Consider the following 23,395-nt stretch of genomic DNA (forward strand, 5'->3'; position numbering starts at 1 on the left):
TCATCACATGCATATCATTAGTAAGCTTTTCCATTTGCCTGCTTAAGTTCCCTAACTCAACATTCATTGCCTTTAACACATCTTCCGAATCATAACCTATAGCACTAACAGAATGAGAAACTCCGAGATCTTGGTGCCATTTATGCGAATGAGCAACTAACTTATCAATTAACGTGTGACCTTCATCAACAGTTTCACTCATAAGGTTACCTCCAGCCGAATTGTCTATTTCCCTTCTAGTCGCAACATCACACCCTTTGTAACAAATGGTGACAATTTTAAAAGTAGTTAAACCATGTTGCGGACACATTATTGATAATTTACCAAACCAAACCCAAGCAGCATATAATGTTTCACTATTCTTTTGTCTAAAATTAGCAATTTTGGTTTTAAGAATGACGCTTTTAGAAGCAGGAAAGATCCTAGTTAAGAATATTTCAACTATAGCATCTCAGTCAATGATTTCTCCCTCAAGTAAAGAGCTTAACCAATCCTTAGCATTATCCTTAAGAGACCAAGGAAACAACCTTAAGTAGATAACTTCTTATCAACCCCAAGAATTTTAAACGGAATACAAATTTCCTTAAACTAGCGTAGATGATCCTTAGCATCTTCTTTTTTAGTACCCCTAAACTCGTTTTCCTTGAGTAAGTGAAGAATATGACCCTTAATTTCGAATTGTTCCTTAATTTCCAGTTGAGTACCCTAGACCTTCGCGATTAGCCTTCATCACAGCTTCCATTGAATTATTATTATTATCTCTCATTTTAGAGTATGAATCAAAAAGAGTTCCTAAACGATTAGAATTAGGAGTTAGAGGTGAAAACGGTCGGGAAGAAGGTTCTCCTTCTTTGAAGTTTAATTTCCTTACAAGTGATTCTTTAATTCTTTGGTTAGCTATGACCAACTAGTTTTTCGGGATCATACAGTTTTTCTCTCTAAAGTAGGATCCTTAGAGAGAGTGGTCATATAACCTATGACAATTAAAATAGTATTCTAAGAATGGGATTTTAGTTTTAGTCCTTAGGACTTAAAAGATTAATAATTTTGGATAGGTAAAGGCATTTAAGAACTAAGCACTTAATTATGGGTTTAGTTTTAGAGGATGAATTTTGAACGGGAGGTATAAATATTGAATTCGGAATTTGAGATTGAGAATTATAGATGAATAAATAAGATTAATTAATTATTTAAAGTTAGTTATATAATACATGATATTTATAATAACAATTTTTATCGCTTACAATAATTAATCAAAAAAACTTTCGACCTAACAATCTTTCAATTCGTGATGGTCAGGTAACAATAGGTACGTAGGCAGGACCCTTATAATCGAACAATCCAGGAACCTACTGCCTAAGAATTCTTAGACACCATTCGTCAAGAAACATCAAAAAACCAAAAATAAATTCAATATATCTATTTTTACCGCAATCTCCGGCAGCGGCGCCAAAAAGTTGATGTGTGTAAAAGTGTGTGTTTGTGATTACTTTATTTTCAACTTTTAAAATTATATATTCTTAATTTACTTTTCACTTTTAACACCTTACGAGCAACAAAACCCGATCTGTAGTATAGCAATTAGCAAGTTAAGGATTCGTCCCAAGAGACTACGGGTAGCAGATATAAGTTGTCTTTATCTAATTCTTAAGGAAGAATTAGAATTAATAGGTATTAGTATTATAGATTATCTTTATTTAATTTTGATAATAATATCTTAGGAAAGATAGAATATGAATTGATTTAAATTAAATATAATAAAAGGAAGTGATTACTTGGACTTATGAATTATGAGCAATTCATTATTAGATAGTTTCATTATTCAACTTAATAGTTAGCAATATAACAATTATAGACCAATTATTATCCCTAAAAGGTTAAGCTAAATATCAAATAAAATTCACAAAGTAGGACTTAAAGGACATATTAACTAAGTGGGTGTTCAAAGTTGATATTTTAACTTATAGTATTCAAATAATCACATGATAAATGTCTTCTTAATCTTGTGGTATGGACTAGGCAACATTTAATTACACTGATAAATAGATAAGTTAATAAATCTAATTAGATAAATTGAAGTTACTAGCTTATAATCAATCTTAACTAGATTCTCATGCAATTGACAACTGAAGTCTCATAAACTAGAGTTCTTTGATTAAACCTAACAATGGTGAATTTATTATATGAGTATAATTAATATTTTTCTAGTTTATTACTACACATGATCTTTAGCTAAATTCCATGCAATCTAAAAATATTTTGTTTGATGTGATTAATCATAAAAGTTATATCAATCGAGTAAAAGAATACTTCGAATTAATTACTAGTTAATTCTAGTTCTTATTACCTAATCAATAAGCATGCAAATAAAGATCTAGATTATGGGAGCAGATAAAACAACAAACACATAATTACACTGTTCTGGAAAATCCAGAAACTGTACAAATTGATGTAGGAAGCCGGCGGTTAAGATCTTCATAGCTGGCAGCTTCATATTGAAACCCAGAATAATGTAGTTTTCATCTAAATAACCACTATGAACGTTTAGTTCATAATGGTAGACGAACAAAAAAAACAATATTTGAAACATAATTAAAGAGAAACATGAAAATAAAGTAAGAGTACCTTAATTAATTGAAAGAAACTTTAATTAAATTGAAAAGGTGATGATTTCAACTTGAAAGTAAACTTAAAAGGCTAAAGAATTCGTAATTTTTTGTAAATAAACCCTAAAACTGAATGTACATTGAAAGCGGCAGAATTCGACATCTATTTGTAGAACTCAGAAATATAGCGTAGCCGGTGGCTAAGGTAGGTCTTGCCGACAGCTAGGAATGTTGTTTAACTTTATCCGTAAGTTTAACTTGTTGTTCAAGCACACAAAATCGTCTTTCTGCATATCTAGTCGGCGGCTAAAAGTAGTCCAGCTGGCGGCTCTAGCTCTTGAATTCTAATACAGATTTGTTTCCTTATTTATCTCCAACTTGATCTTGACGTACAAGAAATAGTATTTTAGCTGGCGGCTTCAAGTAGGTTAGTCGGTGGATCTGTGTATTTGACTTGAGCTCCAAGTTCTTTGATTAAACCGAACAATGGTGAATTTATAATGTGAGTATAATTAATATTTTTCTAGTTTATTACTACACATGATCTTTAGCTAAATTTCATGCAATCTAAAAATATTTTTGTTTGATGTGATTAATCATAAAAGTTAGATCAATCGAGTAAAAGAATACTTCGAATTAATTACTAGTTAATTCAAGTTCTTATTACCTAATTATTAAGCATGCAAATAAAGATCTAGATTATGGGAGCAGATAAAACAACAATCACAAACACATAATTACACAGTTCTGGAAAAACCAGAAACTGTACAAATTGATGTAGGAAGCCGGCGGTTAAGATCTTCATAGACGGTGGCTTTAACTTGAAACCCAACAATGTAGTTTTCGTCTAAATAACCATTATAAACGCTTAGTTCATAATGGTAGACTTACAGAAAAAAATAAACAATATTTGAAACATAATTAAAGAGAAACATGAAAATAAAAGTAAAAGTACCTTAATTAATTGAAAGAAACTTTAATAAAATTGAAAAGATGATGATTTCAACTTGAAAGTAAACTTAAAAGGCTAAAGAATTCGTAATTTTTCGTAACTAAACCCTAAAACTGAATGTACATTGAAAGCGGCAGAATTCGATATCTATTTGTAGAACTCAGAAATATAGCGTAGCCGATGGCTAAGGCAGGTCTAGCCGGCAGCTAGGAATGTCGGTTAACTTTATCCGTAAGTTTAACTTGTTCTTCAAGCATACGAAACCGTCTTTCTGCATATCTAGCCGGCGGCTAAAGGTAGTCCAGCTGGCTGCTCTAGCTCTTGAATTCTGATACAGATTTGTTTCCTTATTTATCTCTGACTTGAGCTTGTCGTATAAGAAATAGTATTTTAGTTGGCGGCTTCAAGTAGGTTACCCGGTGGATCTGGTGTATTTGACTTGAGCACCAAGTTCTTCGATTTCAGGCTTGATTTTCAGTTGCTTTTCTGCATTTTCTTGTTTTTGTCCAGTTTAATCACATTTTCTAAAAAAACACAAGTATTAGAAATGTTGCTTAAATACCTATATAACGTGTTAAATTGTTTGTAAAAATATGTATAATTTGGAAGTTATCAGTGACCCAGGTGCAAATCTCTCTCATGTTAATGCCGAATGGAACCACTTCACTCTATCTCGTGATAATGATAGTGATGTTGAACTCTTAGTTCCTACTGCCTCTACTTCGAACCTTGATGATAATAAAAAGCGGAGAAGAGAAGGCATGAAATGAAACAAAAAAAACTAAGGGGGAATATGAAACCGAGAATGCTCCCAAGAAGCACAGAGAAGATGACATTGATCAACATGGTATTGGCATTCAAGCCAGGAAAGCTACAACTAAAGCAACAGCTAAAGCCAAAATCTTTGTTATCTCTAGGAAAATTGATAAATTAATGAAAAAGAAAACTATGAGACAGCAGCATAAGTAACAGGAAATCAATAATTGAGTTCGATGCTCTCTTCAATTAATAATTTGTCAAAAAAGTGAAGAAAAACAAGGAGAGAGTAAATATGACTGCTGAGTAGAGGAAAATGAAAGACATTGATGATCTGACGAAAAAGCATATGAAATGTAACATGAAAAGAGATGTTAGCTTCCAGATAAGGATGGAGAAGAAGAAAGTTATGCTCTATGCTGAAAGAAATGAAAGAATCAAGAATATGAGCGTTGAACAAGTGGATGTCTATCACAGTCTTAAAGATAAAAATAATAAAGATATGATAGTTGCCCTCAAATACTTTCTATCATCTAAGTTTACAAACACTTCTACTTCACGGCCAAATGAACAATCATCAACAGAACAACAACAACAACCAGTAGAAGCTAGTTAGTCCTTTACTTAGCAAGAAACTCTAGTAGAGGCTATTCAGTACTATGTTGAGAAGGAGCATCAAATAATTAATCCCTTCTTGGCGACACAAGAACCACCACCAACACAATAACCATCACCTGAACCCAAAACAGTTGATAAACAAAGGGTAAATTCAAAGCTTAGAGACAATTCTAAGGCCTAAACACTTATTTTAGACAAGTGATGAAGATGTTGAGCCTAGAGATTTCAAGACTCAACTGGAGAAGTTGAGATAGAAGACCCAACATGAAGTGTGCTGATGGGTGATAGAAGTGTTGAAGACACAACACAGTCGTTTGAGATGGGTACTCAAGAAGAGGTTCCAAGTGCTAGTGCAGGACAAATCCCTTTTCTTGAGACCAGCCAGTTTGATCTTCAATGCCCATCGATCTGTAGGTTGAAGATCACCTACAAAGAATGATGGAAACCCTCCAACAAGGAGAACCAGCAGGTCCTTCTGCCAGCACAGATGAACTTGAGGTAATTCTTGAACATCTAAAACCATATTCCCCAAAAAGAAATAACAAACAAGTTGTATGGGAAGATGAACTCGTAAAACCCTTTTCTCCTCCACCTCTGTCTTATGAAGAAAGAGAATCCAAAAGGATAAACATTCTTGTTGATAAATGGTAGCGAAGGAATGAACTGGCTCAAGAAGCGAACGTTCGAAGGATACGAGCAATAACTTATCCACTTGACCAGGAACATTACATCAAATCAGTCATATGAAATATGTCAATTGGCCTATACCTTGAATCCTATGATTTAAGGCTAAGTACAGAGGAGGAAAGAGAAATATTTAACAAGGAAGATGCACTAGGCGTAAGTATGGAAGAATATGTAGCCTCCCAAGTAGTAAAGATGCCATGCTACTAAATGATGCCTTGCAACAACATATCAAACTTGAAGAATAAGCAGCTAAGAAACCGAAGTCAAAGAAAAATTTTGATGTTTATAATCCACCATTATTGAATGTTGTTTCCCAAGAAGTATGGGATAGCATTGAAAAGAAAAACTTCACGGTGTGATGACTAGACAATTCAGTAAAGCAAAAATATCTAAATGTCAAAGATGCACTAATCACACATTCAACATTAGTAGAGAGGACTTTGAATTTGAACATATTTATCTTGATGACTTGAGAAATTATGGTTACTCTGAGTGGATGGAGCTGCTGGATATCTTCAGAGAGCCAAACAGGAAAATTAAGGAACAACTTCATTTATAAATTAAGAGGGTTGTTCTCCAGAGCAAAGAAGTATGCTGGTAACCCAGTTTTTGACATTGATGTTGAGCTTGCAAGGAAGTAGGAAACTTGTACTGCCTCCTCACTCACCAAGAAAGAACATATCATTCAGCCACAAGAGATTCCCAAGTTAGGCGTTGATGAACTTAACGAAATCTACAAGATGTTAATTGTGAAAGAAGAAGAAGAATAATGGTTCTAGGCTTGTGTTAGAATAATTTGTATCTGGTATATTGTATGTAGTACTATACTGATTGTAATGTACTTTAATTAATGTATATTATTAATTATTTTATCATCATAAATATATCAAGTTATACGATATAGATAACTCAAAAAAGATCCCATAAAAATGAACTAAAGGGGCATATTATGATTTATTTCCCAAGTTCTATTATAGTTTATCCTTAGTGTACTTTTTATGCCAAATGTTTTGTCATCATCAAATAGGAGGAGATTGATGAGTCACCCATGTAATTAAGGATTTAATTATGACAAAACATAGTTATTAGCACTAATATGTTATGTGCAGCCAACAAAGAATCATTAAGTTGTTTTCAATATAAATCAACATTATATGCTGAGTCTTAGTGTTTTAGAGTAAGCTTTTTCTTCGGCTACTCTCATCAATGGAATCAGGGGGCAAGTAACTGCTTTTTTACTCTTTGTTCTTGGTGATTATAGGTGGTGGGGTTTTTTAGACTTGCATTTCCTGATTCAGGTGGTGATTGGTGTTGGTCATAATTTTTCGGTCGGTTGCTAATGATGCGCATAGCTGAACATTTATTTGCGCTATATCAGATCAGCGTGTGTCACCCCATATAATCGCGCAGGCTCATATCATACACTGGCTAATGCACCATCTCATCAAGCCTTTATAATAAGCTCACAAACGTTGATCTCGAAGTTTAAGCATAACGTCATATTTAGGAAACGAATAAGTCTAGAAATGTACTATGGCGATACTAAAGAAGAAAGGACACATGTGGCAGCACGATGCGATCCTGACATTGCAGGGCGATCAGAAAAGGACAGCAGGGTATAAAGGATATAGTACTAAGATATTGGTAGTACTTTTATAGTTTTTTTTTTGAATAAAAGGATGGAGACAATGCAACGTGGCACCAACATATCCTTTTGTCCCTTTACGTGGCACTAAGGGACAAAAACTCACAAGTATAAATAGGAGTAACGCGAACGAAACAAGAAGAGAACAATAGAATTACTTTCCCCTTCAACCACAAGAATACTCTCAAGGATATTCCACTCTAGCTAACCCGCGCAACCGAAATAGCTCCCTCAAACACTTAGCAATTTCAGGTAGCGCATACCACGTAAATCCTAACATATTCCATGGGCCATCAACTCCGGTTAACCCGAATGATGGTGGGTTACATCTCGTATGAAGGTTATTCACGGTACTCTGGACCGGAGAGTTAAACTCAAAAAACCCTTAAACCCCCCTTTATTGTTGATCTCGCATGAACCGAACCCCTTGGAACATTATATGCTTGATCAAATGGCGCCATCCGTGGGCAAGTAGTGGCACAAGTGCATTACCGACAAGAACCACCTTTCCTTCCTCACCAGAGACTCCTACTCAGGGCTTCAAAACCTCGAAAGTTACGCGATCAATACCATGGACGGCGAACACCATCTACGTTAGAGCGTCTGGCTCGTCTGTGCACGGTACTAATGCTGAATTCTCAAATATCAAATCGTGCACACCCACTACACCGGCCAGCGAAATAGAAGCATTGCAAAAAATGGGCCTTGATACGCGAGAACTGAACATACAAAGCACTCAACTAAAATTGGGGTTGCATCAAACGGCGTTGTTAGCAGAATCGCGCCCAACCCCAACAGTCTATGTCTCCTGACAGACACCTCTCAACACAGTATCAAACTCTGTGCCAAGCACTCGAACACTTAAATAGCGCCCCCAAAACCAGGCTAATTTGATCTACTCGCTAATGAAAGTTGCACCAGATAATATGGTTGAAGACTTCGAGCAACCAGGAAAGGCGGAGCTCATGATTAGAAATTTGTTCACAGGAATGAAGGGAGTCAGTGTTAAGCCTAACTTTGAGACCGCACCAACTTCTGAAAAGTTTGCATCTCACATACTTAACTACATAGCCCCTTCTTTGCCTACGATTCCTCTCACTTTAAGATACTACGACGGACTTTCGGATCCTGGTGATTTCTTGCAGAAATATAAGGGGATTTCCCGCAAACAAAGGTGGGCTGATGAAACCAAATGCGCAGAATTTCCTCCCTTTCTCGAAGTAATAGCGCGTCAGTAGTTCAACAACTTGCTCGCACCACTCATCGTCTCTTACCGCGATTTGATATAACGCTTCTTTCTCAACATTCACAAGATGAGGGCATCCAGGAGGACGCATGTCGAATGTCATGATATCAAACAAGGACGTGGAGAATCTATGGGATAGTTTATTGATAGGTATAGTCGAGAGGTCGCGCGCATCCCCAACTTAGCTGAATCACACAAAGTTTCCGGATTTATTCATGGAATTTGCAGAGAACGCCGCTTACAGCTATGGCAGAAGTTGTGAAAGAAGCCACCAGAAACATTAGCTGAGACCATCAGGGAAGCGCATGAGCATTTGCACGCAGCTGAAGACACCATATGGTATTGCGGGTATGGAAATAGTCATGGCCGTCACGATGACCATGACTCACTAAGAGGAGGACGCTGCTGCATAACTCTCACTGAGGATATCAGGATAACGCTCCCAACCAGCATGGCAATGATAACAGACGCGAGCAAACTAATAGACGTCACGGCAGCAACAATCAATGGAATTGAGACAGGGAACACAACCAAACGCTCATCAAAAACTTAGCAAAAAGCCTCAAAGAAATCCTTGCGACGGAACCAATATCAAAACTTTTTGGTCAGCATGCATGCATGTCGGAGTACGCAAGATGTGACAAGTCTAAGTTCTGTGAATTTCACGATGATTACGGACATGAGACTAACAGATGCAAAGCGCTGACAGATAAGGTTGTTGCATGTTTGAAATGAGGCGAGCCCTAACACTTAAAGGAGCTAAAAGAATGCTCGCGCAAGGAAGAATACGATGAAGACAAGGAAAAGGGGTGAGACAAGGTAATCTATGTTGTCACAAAAGAACGTATCATCGTAAAGATAAGATATGCGCACTCTCGGGGATATATGTGGGTCCCGTTTCAAATCAGCGAAGTTCAAGAAGTTAAGAGCGACCTCATCTTGGTTAGTGGACGTTTGCCGGAGATCAGATTCGAGGTCGGGTGCCTCTGCGTGGACACTGGCAGCAGCGCGGATATCATGTTCGAGCGATACTTCCAAAAGCTTCCGCGAAAACTTAAACTTAGTCTGAAACCATAAAAAGAAAGGTGCGAAAACTTAAACTTAGTCTGAAACCATAAAAAGAAAGGTTCTGAGGGCTCTCTGGTAGCCCACTGCTGAAACTAGGAACCTTGGAGGTCAAACTACACTTGGAAGATGATGACGATTGTGCAAAAACGTGCACTAATAAAGTAAAGTTTAGCATCATATGAAATGTCCCGTTCATATTGATTATAAACGTTCCATATTAATTGATTTCGTCGCGAGGTTTTGACCTCTATATGAGAATTTTTTCAAAGACTGCATTCATTTTTAAAACAACCATAACCTTTATTTTATCGATAAAGGTTTAAAAAGCATTACATAGATTATCAAATAATGATAATCTAAAATATACCGTTTACACATGACCATTACATAATGGTTTACATTAGGAATATATTATATCAAAAATAAATTTCTTGAATGCAGTTTTTACACAATATCATACAAGCATGGACTCCAAATCTTGTCCTTATTTTAGTATGCAACAGCGGAAGTTCTTAATAATCACCTGAGAATAAACATGCTTAAAACGCCAACAAAAAATGTTGGTGAGTTATAGGTTTAACCTATATATTATTAAATCATAATAATAGACCACAAGATTTCATATTTCAATATACATCCCATACATAGAGAGAAAATTCATTCATATGGTGAACACCTGGTAACCGACATTAACAAGATGCATATAGAATATCCCCATCATTCCGGGAGACCCATCGGACATGATAAAATCGAAGTACTAAAGCATTCCAAATTCCAGAATTGGGCTTGTTGGGCCCGATAGATCTATCTTTAGGATTCGCGTCAATTTGGGGGTCTGTTCCCAAATTCTTAGGCTACCAAGCTAAAAAGGGGCATATTCAGCTTCGATCATTCACCCATATAATGTAGTTTCATTTACTTGTGTCTATTTCGTAAAACATTTATAAAATTTCATGTATTCTCATCCCAAAATATTAGATTTTAAAAGTAGGACTATAACTCACTTTCACATATTTTTACTTCGTCGGGAAGTAAGACTTGGCCACTGGTCGATTCACGAACCTATAACAAATATATACATATATATCAAAGTATGTTCAAAATATATTTACAACATTTTTAATACGTTTTAATGTTTTAAGTTTATTAAGTCAGCTGTCCTCGTTAGTAACCTACAACTAGTAACCTACAACTCGTTAGTAACCAGCTAGCCCTAAAAAGTGGCGTATGTGTTTTGGAGTTTTCGGGGTTTTCCACTTTTCAACGGTTTCAATCTTTGCTGGATCCACCTGAATACCTTCTTTGTTCACTATATGACCGAGGAATTGAACTTCTTCCAACCAAAATGCACACTTTGAAAACTTAGCGTACAGTTTTTCTTTTCTTAACAACTCTAGCACTTTTCTCAAATGTTCTTCATGCTCTTGGTCATTCTTTGAGTAAATAAGTATGTCATCGATGAAAACAATGACAAACTTGTCAAGGTATGGTCCACACACTCGGTTCATGAGGTCCATGAACACAGCTGGTGCATTAGTCAACCCAAACGGCATAACCATAAACTCGTAATGACTGTAACGCGTCCTAAAAGTAGTCTTTGGAATATCATCCTCCTTCACCCGCATTTGATGATACCCAGAACGTAAATCAATCTTCGAATAAATCGACGAGCCTTGTAGTTGATCAAATAAGTCGTTGATTCTCGGTAGAGGGTAACGGTTCTTGATGGTAAGTTTGTTTAACTCTCGGTAGTCGATACACAATCTGAATGTACCATCTTTCTTCTTGACAAACAGAACAGGAGCTCCCCATGGTGATGTACTTGGTCAAATGAAACCACGCTCTAACAGTTCATGTAATTGACTTTGTAATTCTTTCATTTCGCTGGGTGCGAGTCTGTATAGAGCACGAGCTATTGGTGCAGCTTCTGATACAAGGTCTATTTGAAATTCAACGGATCGATGTGGGGGTAATCCCGGTAATTCTTTCGGAAATACATCGAGAAATTCTTTTGCGACGGGAACATCACTGATGTTCTTTTCTTCAGGTTTAACTTCCTTGATGTGTGCTAGAATGATGTAACAACCTTTTCTTATTAGTTTCTGCACCTTCAAACTACTAATAAGATTTAATTTTGCGTTGTTCTTTTCTCCGTACACCATTAAAGGTTTTCCTTTTTCACGCATAATGCGAATCGCATTTTTGTAACAAACGACCTCTGCTCTCACCTTTTTCAACCAGTCCATGCCAATTATTACATCAAAACTCCCTAACTCGACTGGTATTAAATCAATTTTAAATGTTTCATCCCCTAGTTTAATTTCTCTATCCCGACATATATTATCTGCTAAAATTAATTTACCGTTTGCTAATTCGAGTAAAAATTTACTATCCAAAGGCATCAATGGGCAACTTAACTTAGCACAAAAATCTCTACTCATATAGCTTCTATCCGCACCCGAATCAAATAAAACATAAGCAGATTTGTTATCAATAAGAAACGTACCCGTAACAAGCTCCGGGTCTTCCTGCGCTTCTGCCGTATTAATATTAAAAACTCTTCCGTGGCCCTGCCCATTAGTATTCCCCTGATTTGGGCAATTACTTCTAATGTGGCCCGGTTTTCCACATCCATAACAAACATAGGCGGCATTACTTGTTTCGCCACTATTTGTTCCTTTAGTTCTGTTAAACTTTGGTCCGTAGACCTCACACTTTTTCGCACCATGGCCAGTTCTTTTACACTTTGTGCAAAATGTCGTGCAGAACCCATTCTGGTGGTACTATTCACACCTTTGGCATTTTTGGTTTTTGTTGCCGTTCTTATTGATGTTGTTGTTGGGATTGTTATTGTTGTTGGAACGGTTATTGTAGTTGTTGTTGTTGTTGTTGAGATGTTTGTTGTAGTTATTGTTGGGATTGCGGTTATTGTTGCGATTGTTGTTACGGTTGTGGTTGTAATTGTTGTTGTTGTATTGGTGACCCTTGTCACTAGTTTCTTCCCACTTTCTCTTGAGTTGTTTCGTGTTGGCTTCTTCGGCCGCCTGCTCTTTAATTCTTCCCTTATTCTGATTTATGAGTTTATGAGCCATTCGACTTGCCTTTTGTGTGGAAGCAGGCTAGTGTAAACTCACATCTTCTTGAATCCTTACTAGTATCCCTTTTATAAATGCGTCGATCTTCTCTTCTTCATCTTCGAACGTTCCTTGAAATAATAGGCACGACTCTGTGAATCGTCGTTCATATGTGGTAATGTCGAACCCTTGTGTTCGTAACTCTCTAAGCTCTACTTTGAGCTTATTGACTTCGTTTCTAGGACGGTACTGCTCGTTCATCAATTGCTTGAATGCCGACCACGGTAGTGCGTAAGCAGCATTTTGTCCTACATGTTCAAGATAGGTGTTCCACCACGTTAACGCAGTACCTGTGAAGGTATGCGTAGCGTACTTAACTTTGTCCTCTTCAGTAGACTTACTTATGGTAAACACTGATTCGACTTTCTCGGTCCACCGTTTCAATCCAATTGGTCCTTCAGTTCTATCAAATTCCAAAGGTTTGCAGGCAGTGAATTCTTTGTAGGAGCATCCTACACGATTTTAATGAATTAGTTCCACTGCTAGATCCAGAGTTATTGTTATTTTACATCGTAGCCTGTACTGCAGCTATGTTTGCTGCAAGGAAAATACGGAAGTCTTCCTCGCTCATGTTCAAATTCTGACGAGTCGCTGGTGCCATTTCCTTCAAAAATAGCCAAAAGAATTGAGTTAATCATATAGAATTTAAGAGTAGTCAATAGTATCTCGTAGCATTATATGAACTTATTTATAAAAGGTTTTTCATCATATTAGCATTTTATCATTTTAATTCGGGTAGTACCTACCCGTTAAGTTCATACTTACTAGCTACTATACAACTCAACTACTACACTTCTATATGAAAAACGTATTACAATAATATTTCGCGTTCAAACTTTATACAAAATATTACAAACTTACAATACCGCTATTATACATATAGGATGAAATATAGCACATATAACTTTGCTACCCGGCAGCTATAAAGGCAATTCTATTTAATACGCAAGTTGTTCAGCAAAAGAAATAAAGACACGTAATTCATAAGTCCAGAAACAAGTCATGCATTCTGGTTTTACTAAGACGACTTCCCATCCTTGATCTTGTGGAAAGTAACCGTTATGACCATTGGCTAGCAGCATGTTGTTATGTCGTCAAAAGGACGAGGGTTTCGTAATGCCCAACAGCCTCGTAGCAATCTAAAAACCTTGTTTCTTACCCCAATTACTAAGTCCGTCACTTGTGAAAATGTTTTATTTAAAAGTTTCAATCCAATGTTCTTTTTCTCCATTTGATGAGAAGCGAACATTATTAACCCGTAAGCATAACATGCTTCTTTATGTTGCATGTTAGAAGCTCTTTCTAAAGAACGGAGTCCTATGTTGGGATATGTTGAGTCAATATATATATATATATATATATATATATATATATATATATATATATATATATATATATATATATATATATATATATATATATATATATATATATATATATATATATATATATATATATATATATATATATATATCTAGGTTCGTAACCCGTAGTGTAAAATTGCATCTGGGTTTCCTGCACTAAATGCCTTAAAGAAAACTTGGCGTAACTTAAAGTCTCCCCAATGTGATATACCCCATCTTTCAAAGGAAAGCCTTTTATATACTAAGGCATGCCTGGAATGTCTTTCAAACATTTGACAAACTTATTTTGCCGTAATTAATTGTGCTGATGAATTCCGCCCGACTCTAGACAAGATTTCATAAATCATATCTCCTGGTAGGTCTTCTAAAATTTTTAGTTGTCTATCCTAAACGTCCATTTTGTGTTTTTATACTGTAAAATAGACAAGGATTAGATTCGTAAACGATAATTAACAAACAATACAAGAAATTTTTACATAGAACATAAAAGTACAAGCACACTACAATACATATAATACACAACATGATTACAACTCTCTATTCTGAATCACTGGTTTCTTCTTCTTCGGACTTGGTTCATTTTTCTAATTTTCTAGGGATATATGATGTTCCTCTAATACGAGCCGTCATCTTCCACAATGGTTTAGAAAAACCTGGTGGTTTAGAGGTTCCCGGGTTATTGTTACAATTTAAGAAATACGGACGTTGCCGATACATATAAAGTTCATCGGGGTTGGAATCAGGTTTCTCTATTTTTATACCTTTTCCCTTATTATTTTCTTTTACCATATTAAATTGGGTCGAGGTAATTTCTATAACATCATCGGAATCCTCATTGGGATCCGATTCATCGGAAATTGGTAATCTTCCCAATATTTTGCTTCCTCGGCTGAAACACCATTGACCATTTTTAACTTTGGTCCGTTGGTTGATGATTTTCTTTTATTTAATCGATTTACTGTAGGTATCAATATTTCTTCCTCCGGAACCTCTTCTTCTTCCGGTTCCTCCTCTTCCGGTTCCTCCTCTTCTGATTCCTCTTCTTCCGGTTCCTCTTCTTCCGGTTCCTCTTCAGGAATTTGTGAATCTTCCTAAATTATATTCGACCCTTCATTATTATTAGGTTAGTCGATGGGATTTGTACTAGTGGTAGACATCTATCACACAATATCAAACACATTAAGAGGTTAATATATCACATAATATTTACATGTTAATAATATATAGTTTCCAACAAAAGTGTTAAGCAATCGTTTTTAAAGAAAACACGGTCGAAGTCCAGAGTCACTAATGTATCCTAACAAACTTGATAAGACACACTAATGCAAATTTCTGGTTCTCTAAGACCAACGCTCGGATACCAACTGAAATGTCTCGTTCATATTGATTATAAACGTTCCATATTAATTGATTTCGTCGCGAGGTTTTGACCTCTATATGAGACGTTTTTCAAAGACTGCATTCATTTTTAAAACAACCATAACCTTTATTTTATCGATAAAGGTTTAAAAAACATTACATAGATTATCAAATAATGATAATCTAAAATATACCGTTTACACACGACCATTACATAATGGTTTACATTAAGAATATATTACATCAAAAATAAGTTTCTTGAATGCAGTTTTTACACAATATCATACAAGCATGGACTCCAAATCTTGTCCTTATTTTAGTATGCTACAGCGAAAGTTCTTAATAATCACCTGACAATAAACATGCTTAAAACGTCAACAAAAAATGTTGGTGAGTTATAGGTTTAACCTATATCTTATCAAATCATAATAATAGACCACAAGATTTCATATTTCAATATACATCCCATACATAGAGATAAAATTCATTCATATGGTGAACACCTGGTAACCGACATTAACAAGATGAATATAGAATATCTCCATCATTCCGGGACACCAATCGGACATGATAAAATCGAAGTACTAAAGCATTCCAAATTCCAGAATGGGACTTGTTGGGCCCGATAGATCTATCTTTAGGATTCGCGTCAATTTGGGGGTCTGTTCCCAAATTCTTAGGCTACCAAGCTAAAAAGGGGCATATTCGGCTTCGATCATTCACCCATATAATGTAGTTTCATTTACTAGTGTCTATTTCGTAAAACATTTATAAAATTGCATGTATTCTCATCCCAAAATATTAGATTTTAAAAGTGGGACTATAACTCACTTTCACAGATTTTTACTTCGTCGGGAAGTAAGACTTGACCACTGGTCGATTCACGAACCTATAAGAAATATGTACATATATATCAAAGTATGTTCAAAATATATTTACAAAATTTTTAATACGTTTTAATGTTTTAAGTTTATAAGTCAGCTGTCTTCGTTAGTAACCTACAACTAGTTGTCCACAATTAGATGTACAGAAATAAATCGATATATATTATCTTGAATAAATCCACGACCCAGTGTATACACGTCTCAGGCTAGATCACAACTCAAAGTATATATATTTTTAGAATCAACCTCAACCCTGTATAGCTAACTCCAACATTACTGCATATAGAGTGTCTATGGTTGTTCCAAATAATATATATACATGGGTCGATATGATATGTCAAAACATTTGCATACGTGTCTATGGTATCCCAAGATTACCTAATATATTAGAATACATGTATAATACAATATAAGTTAGCTAGGATATGATTTGTATAGAATTGTTACAATATTTTCCGTAGCTACAACAATCAAAAATATCCAATCTTGTTTTACCCATAACTTCTTCGTTTTAAATCCGTTTTGAGTGAATCAAATTGCTATGGTTTCATATTGAATTCTATTTTATGAATCTAAATAGAAAAAGTATAGGTTTATAGTCGGAAATATGGGTTACAAGTCATTTTTGTAAAGGTAGTCATTTCAGTCGAAAGAACGACGTCTAGATGACCATTTTGGAAAACATACTTCCACTTTGAGTTTAACCATAATTTTTGGATATAGTTTCATGTTCATAAGAAAAATCATTTTCCCAGAAGAACAACTTTTAAATCAAAGTTTATCATAGTTTTTAATTAACTAACCCAAAACATCCTGCGGTGTTACTACGACGGCGTATATCCTGTTTTACGGTATTTTTCGTGTTTCCAGGTTTTAAATCATTAAGTTAGCATATCATATAGATATAGAACATGTGTCTAGTTGATTTTAAAAGTCAAGTTAGAAGGATTAACTTTTGTTTGCGAACAAGTTTAGAATTAACTAAACTATGTTCTAGTGATTACAAGTTTAAACCTTCGAATAAGGTAGTTTTATATATATGATTTGAATGATGTTATGAACATCATTACTACCTCAAGTTTTATGCATAAACCTACTGGAAATGAGAAAAATAGATCTAGCTTCAAAGGATCCTTGGATGGCTTGAAAGTTCTTGAAGCAGAATCATGACACGAAAACAAGTTCAAGTAAGATTTCCACTCGAAATAAGATTGTTATAGTTATAGAAATTGAATCAAAGGTTGAATATGAGTATTACCTTGTATTAGAAAGATATCTTACTGTAAATAAGAAAGATTTCTTGAGGTTGGATGATCACTTTACAAGATTGGAAGTAAGCTAGCAAACTTGGAAGTATTCTTGATTTTATGAAACTAGAACTTATAGAATTTATGAAGAACACTTAGAACTTGAAGATAGAACTTGAGAGAGATCAATTAGATAAAAAAAATTGAAGAATGAAAGTGTTTGTAGGTGTTTTTGGTCGTTGGTATATGGATTAGATATAAATGATGTGTAATTTTGTTTACTTGTAAATAAGTCTTAAATTGATTACTAATATTTTTGTAATTTTATGAGATATTTCATGCTAGTTGCCAAATGATGGTTCTCACATGTGTTAGGTGACTCACATGGGCTGCTAAGAGCTAATCATTGGAGTGTATATACCAATAGTAGATACATCTAAAAGCTGTGTATTGTACGAGTACGAATACGGGTGCATACGAGTAGAATTGTTGATGAAACTGAACGAGGATGTAATTGTAAGCATTTTTGTTAAGTAGAAGTATTTTGATAAGTGTCTTGAAGTCTTTCAAAAGTATATGAATACATATTAAAACACTACATGTATATACATTTTAACTGAGTCGTTAAATCATCGTTAGTCGTTACATGTAAATGTTGTTTTAAAACCTTTAGGTTAACGATCATGTTAAATGCTGTTAACCCATTGTTTATTATATCTAAAGAGATGTTAAATTATTACACTATCGTGATATTATGATGTATTAATATATCTTAATATGATATATATATATACAATTAAATGTCGTTACAACGATAATCGTTACATATATGCCTCGTTTCGAAATCATTAAGTTAGTAGTCTTGTTTTTACATATGTAGTTCATTGTTAATATACTTAATGATATTTTTACTTATCATAATATCATGTTAACTATATATATATCCATATATATGACATCATATAGTTTTTACAAGTTTTAACGTTCGTGAATCACCGGTCAACTTGGGTGGTCAATTGTCTATATGAACCCTATTTCAATTAATCAAGTCTTAACAAGTTTGATTGCTTAACATGTTGGAAACACTTAATCATGTAATTATAAATTTCATTTAATATATATAAACATGGAAAAGTTCGGGTCACTACATCGTACGTGCACCATCAGGCTACGATGTGCTGTTGGGATACCTGTCGTTGCAGAAGTTTAAAGCAGTGCTCTCCATCGTGCATGGTGTGTTCAAATTTCCCATGAAAGCTGGAGTTGCAACGATAATGTCAAAATTACCAGAAAACAACAGCAGTCGGGTAATTTATTAATTGTTGATTTCGCGATTGTTAGATGGTTACTTGATATGAATAGATGCTTAAACGCGCAAACAGTTCAGCGCTTACCGCATTTAATGAGCACAATCTTGTACAATCCGAAACATTAACTTTTGAGTGCACATTAAATGCACATTAACTTTTGAGGTTTATATAAGATATTTATTTGTAATATAATATTTGATGGAAACCACTCCGTGTATGAATGGATTAAGTTTTAAATACACTTTTCATTGATATAACTTTTATGAAGTGTTTTGTAATACAAACAAACAATTGAAGCTCAAAGTTAAAAGAGAAAGACTTTAAAAGGTAATTCAGTTTTTTGGGACGGATGCAGTAATTTATTGAAAAATAAAAAGATAAAAAATGAATTAATTATCTCTAATATACATGCATGCACGGCTATATAAATGCCACCCCCATGATACATATTCCTCACCATTACAACTCTACAACAATTCATCTCTCGAGTAGTTCATACACTCTTAGTTACTAGTAATGGCTGTTGTTAACATCAACGATCACATAAACCACGATTACGATCTTGATCCTAATCCTGTTCCAAAACATTCTGATTTTCCTCGTCATTTCATGTTCGGAGTAGGAACATCAGCTTATCAAGTAAGCAATTAAACGTCACTCATATATAATGTCACTTAATTTCTACATTTGATTTCGTTTTATGAAGTCTTTTAAAATAATAGAATATAGATTATATAAATGATACTATATCGCGGAAAACAAGACGTAGTTAATTAAATCTGTTCATATTCGAGTCGTAGATTGAAGGTGCTTGGAATGCAGATCGTAAAGGCTTAAGTATTTGGGATTGTTTTGCACTTAGACGCCCAGGTATGTATAGCCTAGCATACATACATATACACGATCTAACTGCCTTTATGTTTAAGGAATTGATATATTCTAATTGAATGATTTCAGAAAAGATTTTCGATCGTTCAAACGCATGTGTTGCTGTTGACAATTACGCAAGAATGAAGGTAACTAAATACGCGCATAAACTGTTTTGTCGATTCTTAAAGTCTCTATTCTTAGTCACAACTTCTATACAATAACAAAATGCAGCTAAAGCAACACTAATGCTGCACGCATTGCATTGCATTGACTAATATCGCCTTAGGTAGTTAGGTGTAAATTAAAAAAGTTTTGAAAGTGATGACACATTAACACTCTGAAATACAATATCTTTTTAAATACGAAAGGGTATTTGATGAATTAGATCACATTTTTTTTTAACACACAGGGGGACTTAACTACTCACGCGTTCATCTTCCGTAATTGCATACATCACATTTTGTTATAATTTATATATTTTCAGGAAGATGTACAATTGCTGAAGAACATGGGTGTCAAGCATTTCAGGTTCTCAATTTCATGGCCCAGGATATTACCAGGTGACAAAATCACAAAATAATATGTTGAGCTTTATGAAACAGAAGATTATAATATTCTTTTAAAAAAGTGAAAAATGAGATCACTCTGAATATACTTTTAGTTATTTTCATAAATAGAGCATTTTCTCGTATAACAAAGCATTAAAATTCAACTATTTTAAAACTGTATAAACCAAGAAGAAATCAAATAATTGTTACATGTCTTGTGTGCATAGTTATATCACCGTCAAGAACATAACATTTAAAATTAATATACAGTATATATGAATTGATTTATTAAGTGAATATGAACAGGTGGGAAAGTAAGCATGGGCAAAAACATGGAAGGCATTGACCATTACAACAAGTTAATAGATGAGTTGTTAGCCAATGGGATTGAGCCATTTGTCACTCTTTTTCACTGGGATCTTCCTAATGCGCTAGAAGAAGAATATATGGGCTTCTTAAGTTCCAAAATTGTGTAAGTGTGAATCATTCAATTGTATATCATCAATATTTCACAAACCTCTTGACTAATTACGTTTATCAAAAAATATACATTTTTTTTTTTTTTATTAGGGACGACTTTGTGAATTATGCGGAAATATGCTTTTGGGAGTTTGGAGATCGAGTGAAGAACTGGTTGACGTTGAACGAGCCACACAGGTTCACTGAATCAGGGTACGTATCAGGTATGATGGCACCAGGAAGGGGTGGAGATAAGGATGATGGTGATGCTGCAACAGAGCCTTATATTGTAGCATACAACTTACTCAATTGTCATGCAGCTGCTTATCGAAAGTATCAAGAAGATTATAAGGTAGTATTTATCAGTGTTTTTGTTTTTGTTTTTTTTTTTTTTACCAAAACAATATATGTGATGAGGTGAAACGTACATTATTGTTCAGGATGTTCAAAAAGGAAAAGTTGGAATTACTGTAGACATTAACTATTTCAAGCCTTGGCGTGGTCCGAATAACGCAGATGATGTTAAAGCTGTTGGATATGCCTTTGATTTTATGGCTGGATGGTAAGTATATATTGTCGATTTATTTTGTTCGTACAAAGTAACATTCAAAATTTTACAGTAGTAAATTAATTAATACTTCAGGTTTTTGGAGCCATTAGCAAGCGGCGAATGGCCAGAAAGCATGAAAACTTTTGCCACTTCTCCAACTCCTAATCACCCAAAGGGCCGAGTTTTGCCTAAATTCAGTGATGATCAACGATCCAAGTTGATTGGATCGTATGATTTTATGGGAATTAACTACTACACTGCAACTTACGCAGCAAGTTACGAAGGGTATTATGGTACTAGTCCTCCTAAGGTCCCTTGGGGATATACGATGGATACCCATTACGTACCATTAGGTGTTTTTCTCTCTCATATTTTTATTTTTTTTTATTTTTTCAAATTAAGTTAGCTTCGATTTTAATATTTCACAAATTTCTCTTAATACATATATTGTTTATGATTTGTTGCTGACATTTACTATTTTCTCTCATGATTTATAGCAAAAGACCCCCAGGGTAACTTTATAGGCCCGCCGGTAAGACAAGTCAATATTAGAGTTCCCAAAAAACGGATCAGCAGTTATTAAACTAATTAACCAAGATTAATGCTTACACATCTTACAGGCTTTTGAAGGTTCATGGGTTTATCTTTGTGCCAAGGAGCTTACAGATCTCTTGATATATGTTAAGAAGACATACAAAATTGAAAAACATTTTGTAATAACTGAGAATGGTATGTAAAAAAGTCCAAATAATAATTTACTTAAATATTTGTAACATTTTTATGCTCTTAATTTGATTCAGAAATGTTCTGATTGACTATGTATATTTACTACGGAGTAACTTGTGACAGGAGCTAATCAGAACAATGTACCAGAGCAAACTTATGAACAAGTTCGAGATGATGAATTTCGTCTTAAATACATCAAATGGCATCTTAAGGCCATCTTAGACGCGAATCGGTAAATTATAAATTAATTTACAACATAAATGACCATATGTATATATGACATGATGTTGTTGTAAATGATGTTATAGGGAAGGAGTAAATGTTATGGGGTACTTTGCGTGGTCATTCATGGATAGCTACGAATGGTTTTTCGGGCATACGAGTCGATTTGGTATGATTTACGTGGATTATGCAAATAATCTTCAAAGGTATCCGAAAAAATCAGCAATTTGGTTCAAAAAGTTTTTAGCCGAGGGGCACCATCATCATGGACATAAAAAACGATTAGCTGCTAAAGCTAATGTTGAACAAGAAGATGATGATCTTAACGGTACCATGATTGAAGCTGATGACGCAGTTGAAGCTGATCAGCCAGTTGAAACTGTTCAGAAAATGAAGAAGGCAAAAGCATGAAAATGCCAAAGCAAAAATTGAAGAAGGGATCTGGATCATATTATTGTTCTGTTATATTTGTGCATGTTTTATGTGGATCTTTTAATTATGTTCTGTTCTAGTTGGGGTAACAACGCTATAGCTTAAATAAATCCCCAAGGTGTGCTTGTTGAATAAATTCCCAACAAGTTCTACTTGTTGAAGAAATCTGTACTTGTATTATTTTCATTATATATAAAATTACGTATCTTACTATGTAAGGTAACAAAGTGTCAATTGCATAAATATGATCACGTACTCCGTCCATTGTACATGTTTAGTTAGTATAATTTTCAGTTGTCACATAACTTTAATTTTTTAACCGATAAAAGAAATTGAGTGAGTAGAGATATATTTGAACCGTAAAAACTACAAAGTATATTTAATGGGATTTTCTAGAATCGTGTACCAATCAAATTGGACATTATAAATGAAATGAGGGAGTCACTTATATAGTGTATCTCGTAAAAGTTGTGAATATCTATGGAAACATACATACATAAAATATCACTGTACTTGTCATCATTCATCATTCATCATTCATTATATATAAAACTAGATGATATCCCCTAGGACAAGGACCAAATATTTGACATGGGGTGTGTTGGTTGCATATTTTAAGGAACGAATAAAAAAATGAGGACACTTAATTCATCGTCAATCATCAAGAAAGAAAGAAACATGTATAAAGGTATCATTACCTTTTTTTTTTTTT

At 34.6% G+C, this 23,395-nt stretch overlaps 1 protein-coding gene and 1 non-coding gene across 2 annotated transcripts; both read left to right on the forward strand.

Annotated features, from left to right (window-relative positions):
- Window positions 1–290: 290 nt before the first annotated feature.
- LOC139873872 (small nucleolar RNA R71) lies at window positions 291–397 on the forward strand. The gene has a single exon (XR_011767585.1). It is a non-coding gene; the product is annotated as a small nucleolar RNA R71 (small nucleolar RNA).
- Window positions 398–19,330: 18,933 nt separating this feature from the next.
- Window positions 19,331–22,901, forward strand: LOC139873333 (beta-glucosidase 24-like). The gene is made up of 12 exons (XM_071861258.1): window positions 19,331–19,515; window positions 19,677–19,746; window positions 19,834–19,892; window positions 20,231–20,306; window positions 20,601–20,766; window positions 20,865–21,105; window positions 21,194–21,315; window positions 21,397–21,656; window positions 21,801–21,835; window positions 21,924–22,032; window positions 22,153–22,261; window positions 22,338–22,901. Exons 1-12 carry the CDS (start codon window positions 19,393–19,395, stop codon window positions 22,660–22,662), a joined length of 1,695 nt encoding a protein of 564 aa, XP_071717359.1. The 5' UTR covers window positions 19,331–19,392; the 3' UTR covers window positions 22,663–22,901.
- Window positions 22,902–23,395: the final 494 nt, after the last annotated feature.

This window comes from Rutidosis leptorrhynchoides, chromosome 10 (assembly GCF_046630445.1).
Source record: "Rutidosis leptorrhynchoides isolate AG116_Rl617_1_P2 chromosome 10, CSIRO_AGI_Rlap_v1, whole genome shotgun sequence".
Lineage (NCBI taxonomy): Eukaryota > Viridiplantae > Streptophyta > Magnoliopsida > Asterales > Asteraceae > Rutidosis > Rutidosis leptorrhynchoides.

Coding starts and splice junctions, on each gene's coding strand:
- LOC139873333 (XM_071861258.1), top strand. CDS start 19,393: ATGGCTGTTGTTAACATCAACGATCACATAAACCACGATTACGATCTT. Junction 20,767..20,864: donor TTCTTAAGTTCCAAAATTGT/GTAAGTGTGAAT, acceptor TTTTTTTATTAG/GGACGACTTTGTGAATTATG. Junction 21,316..21,396: donor TTTGATTTTATGGCTGGATG/GTAAGTATATAT, acceptor TTAATACTTCAG/GTTTTTGGAGCCATTAGCAA.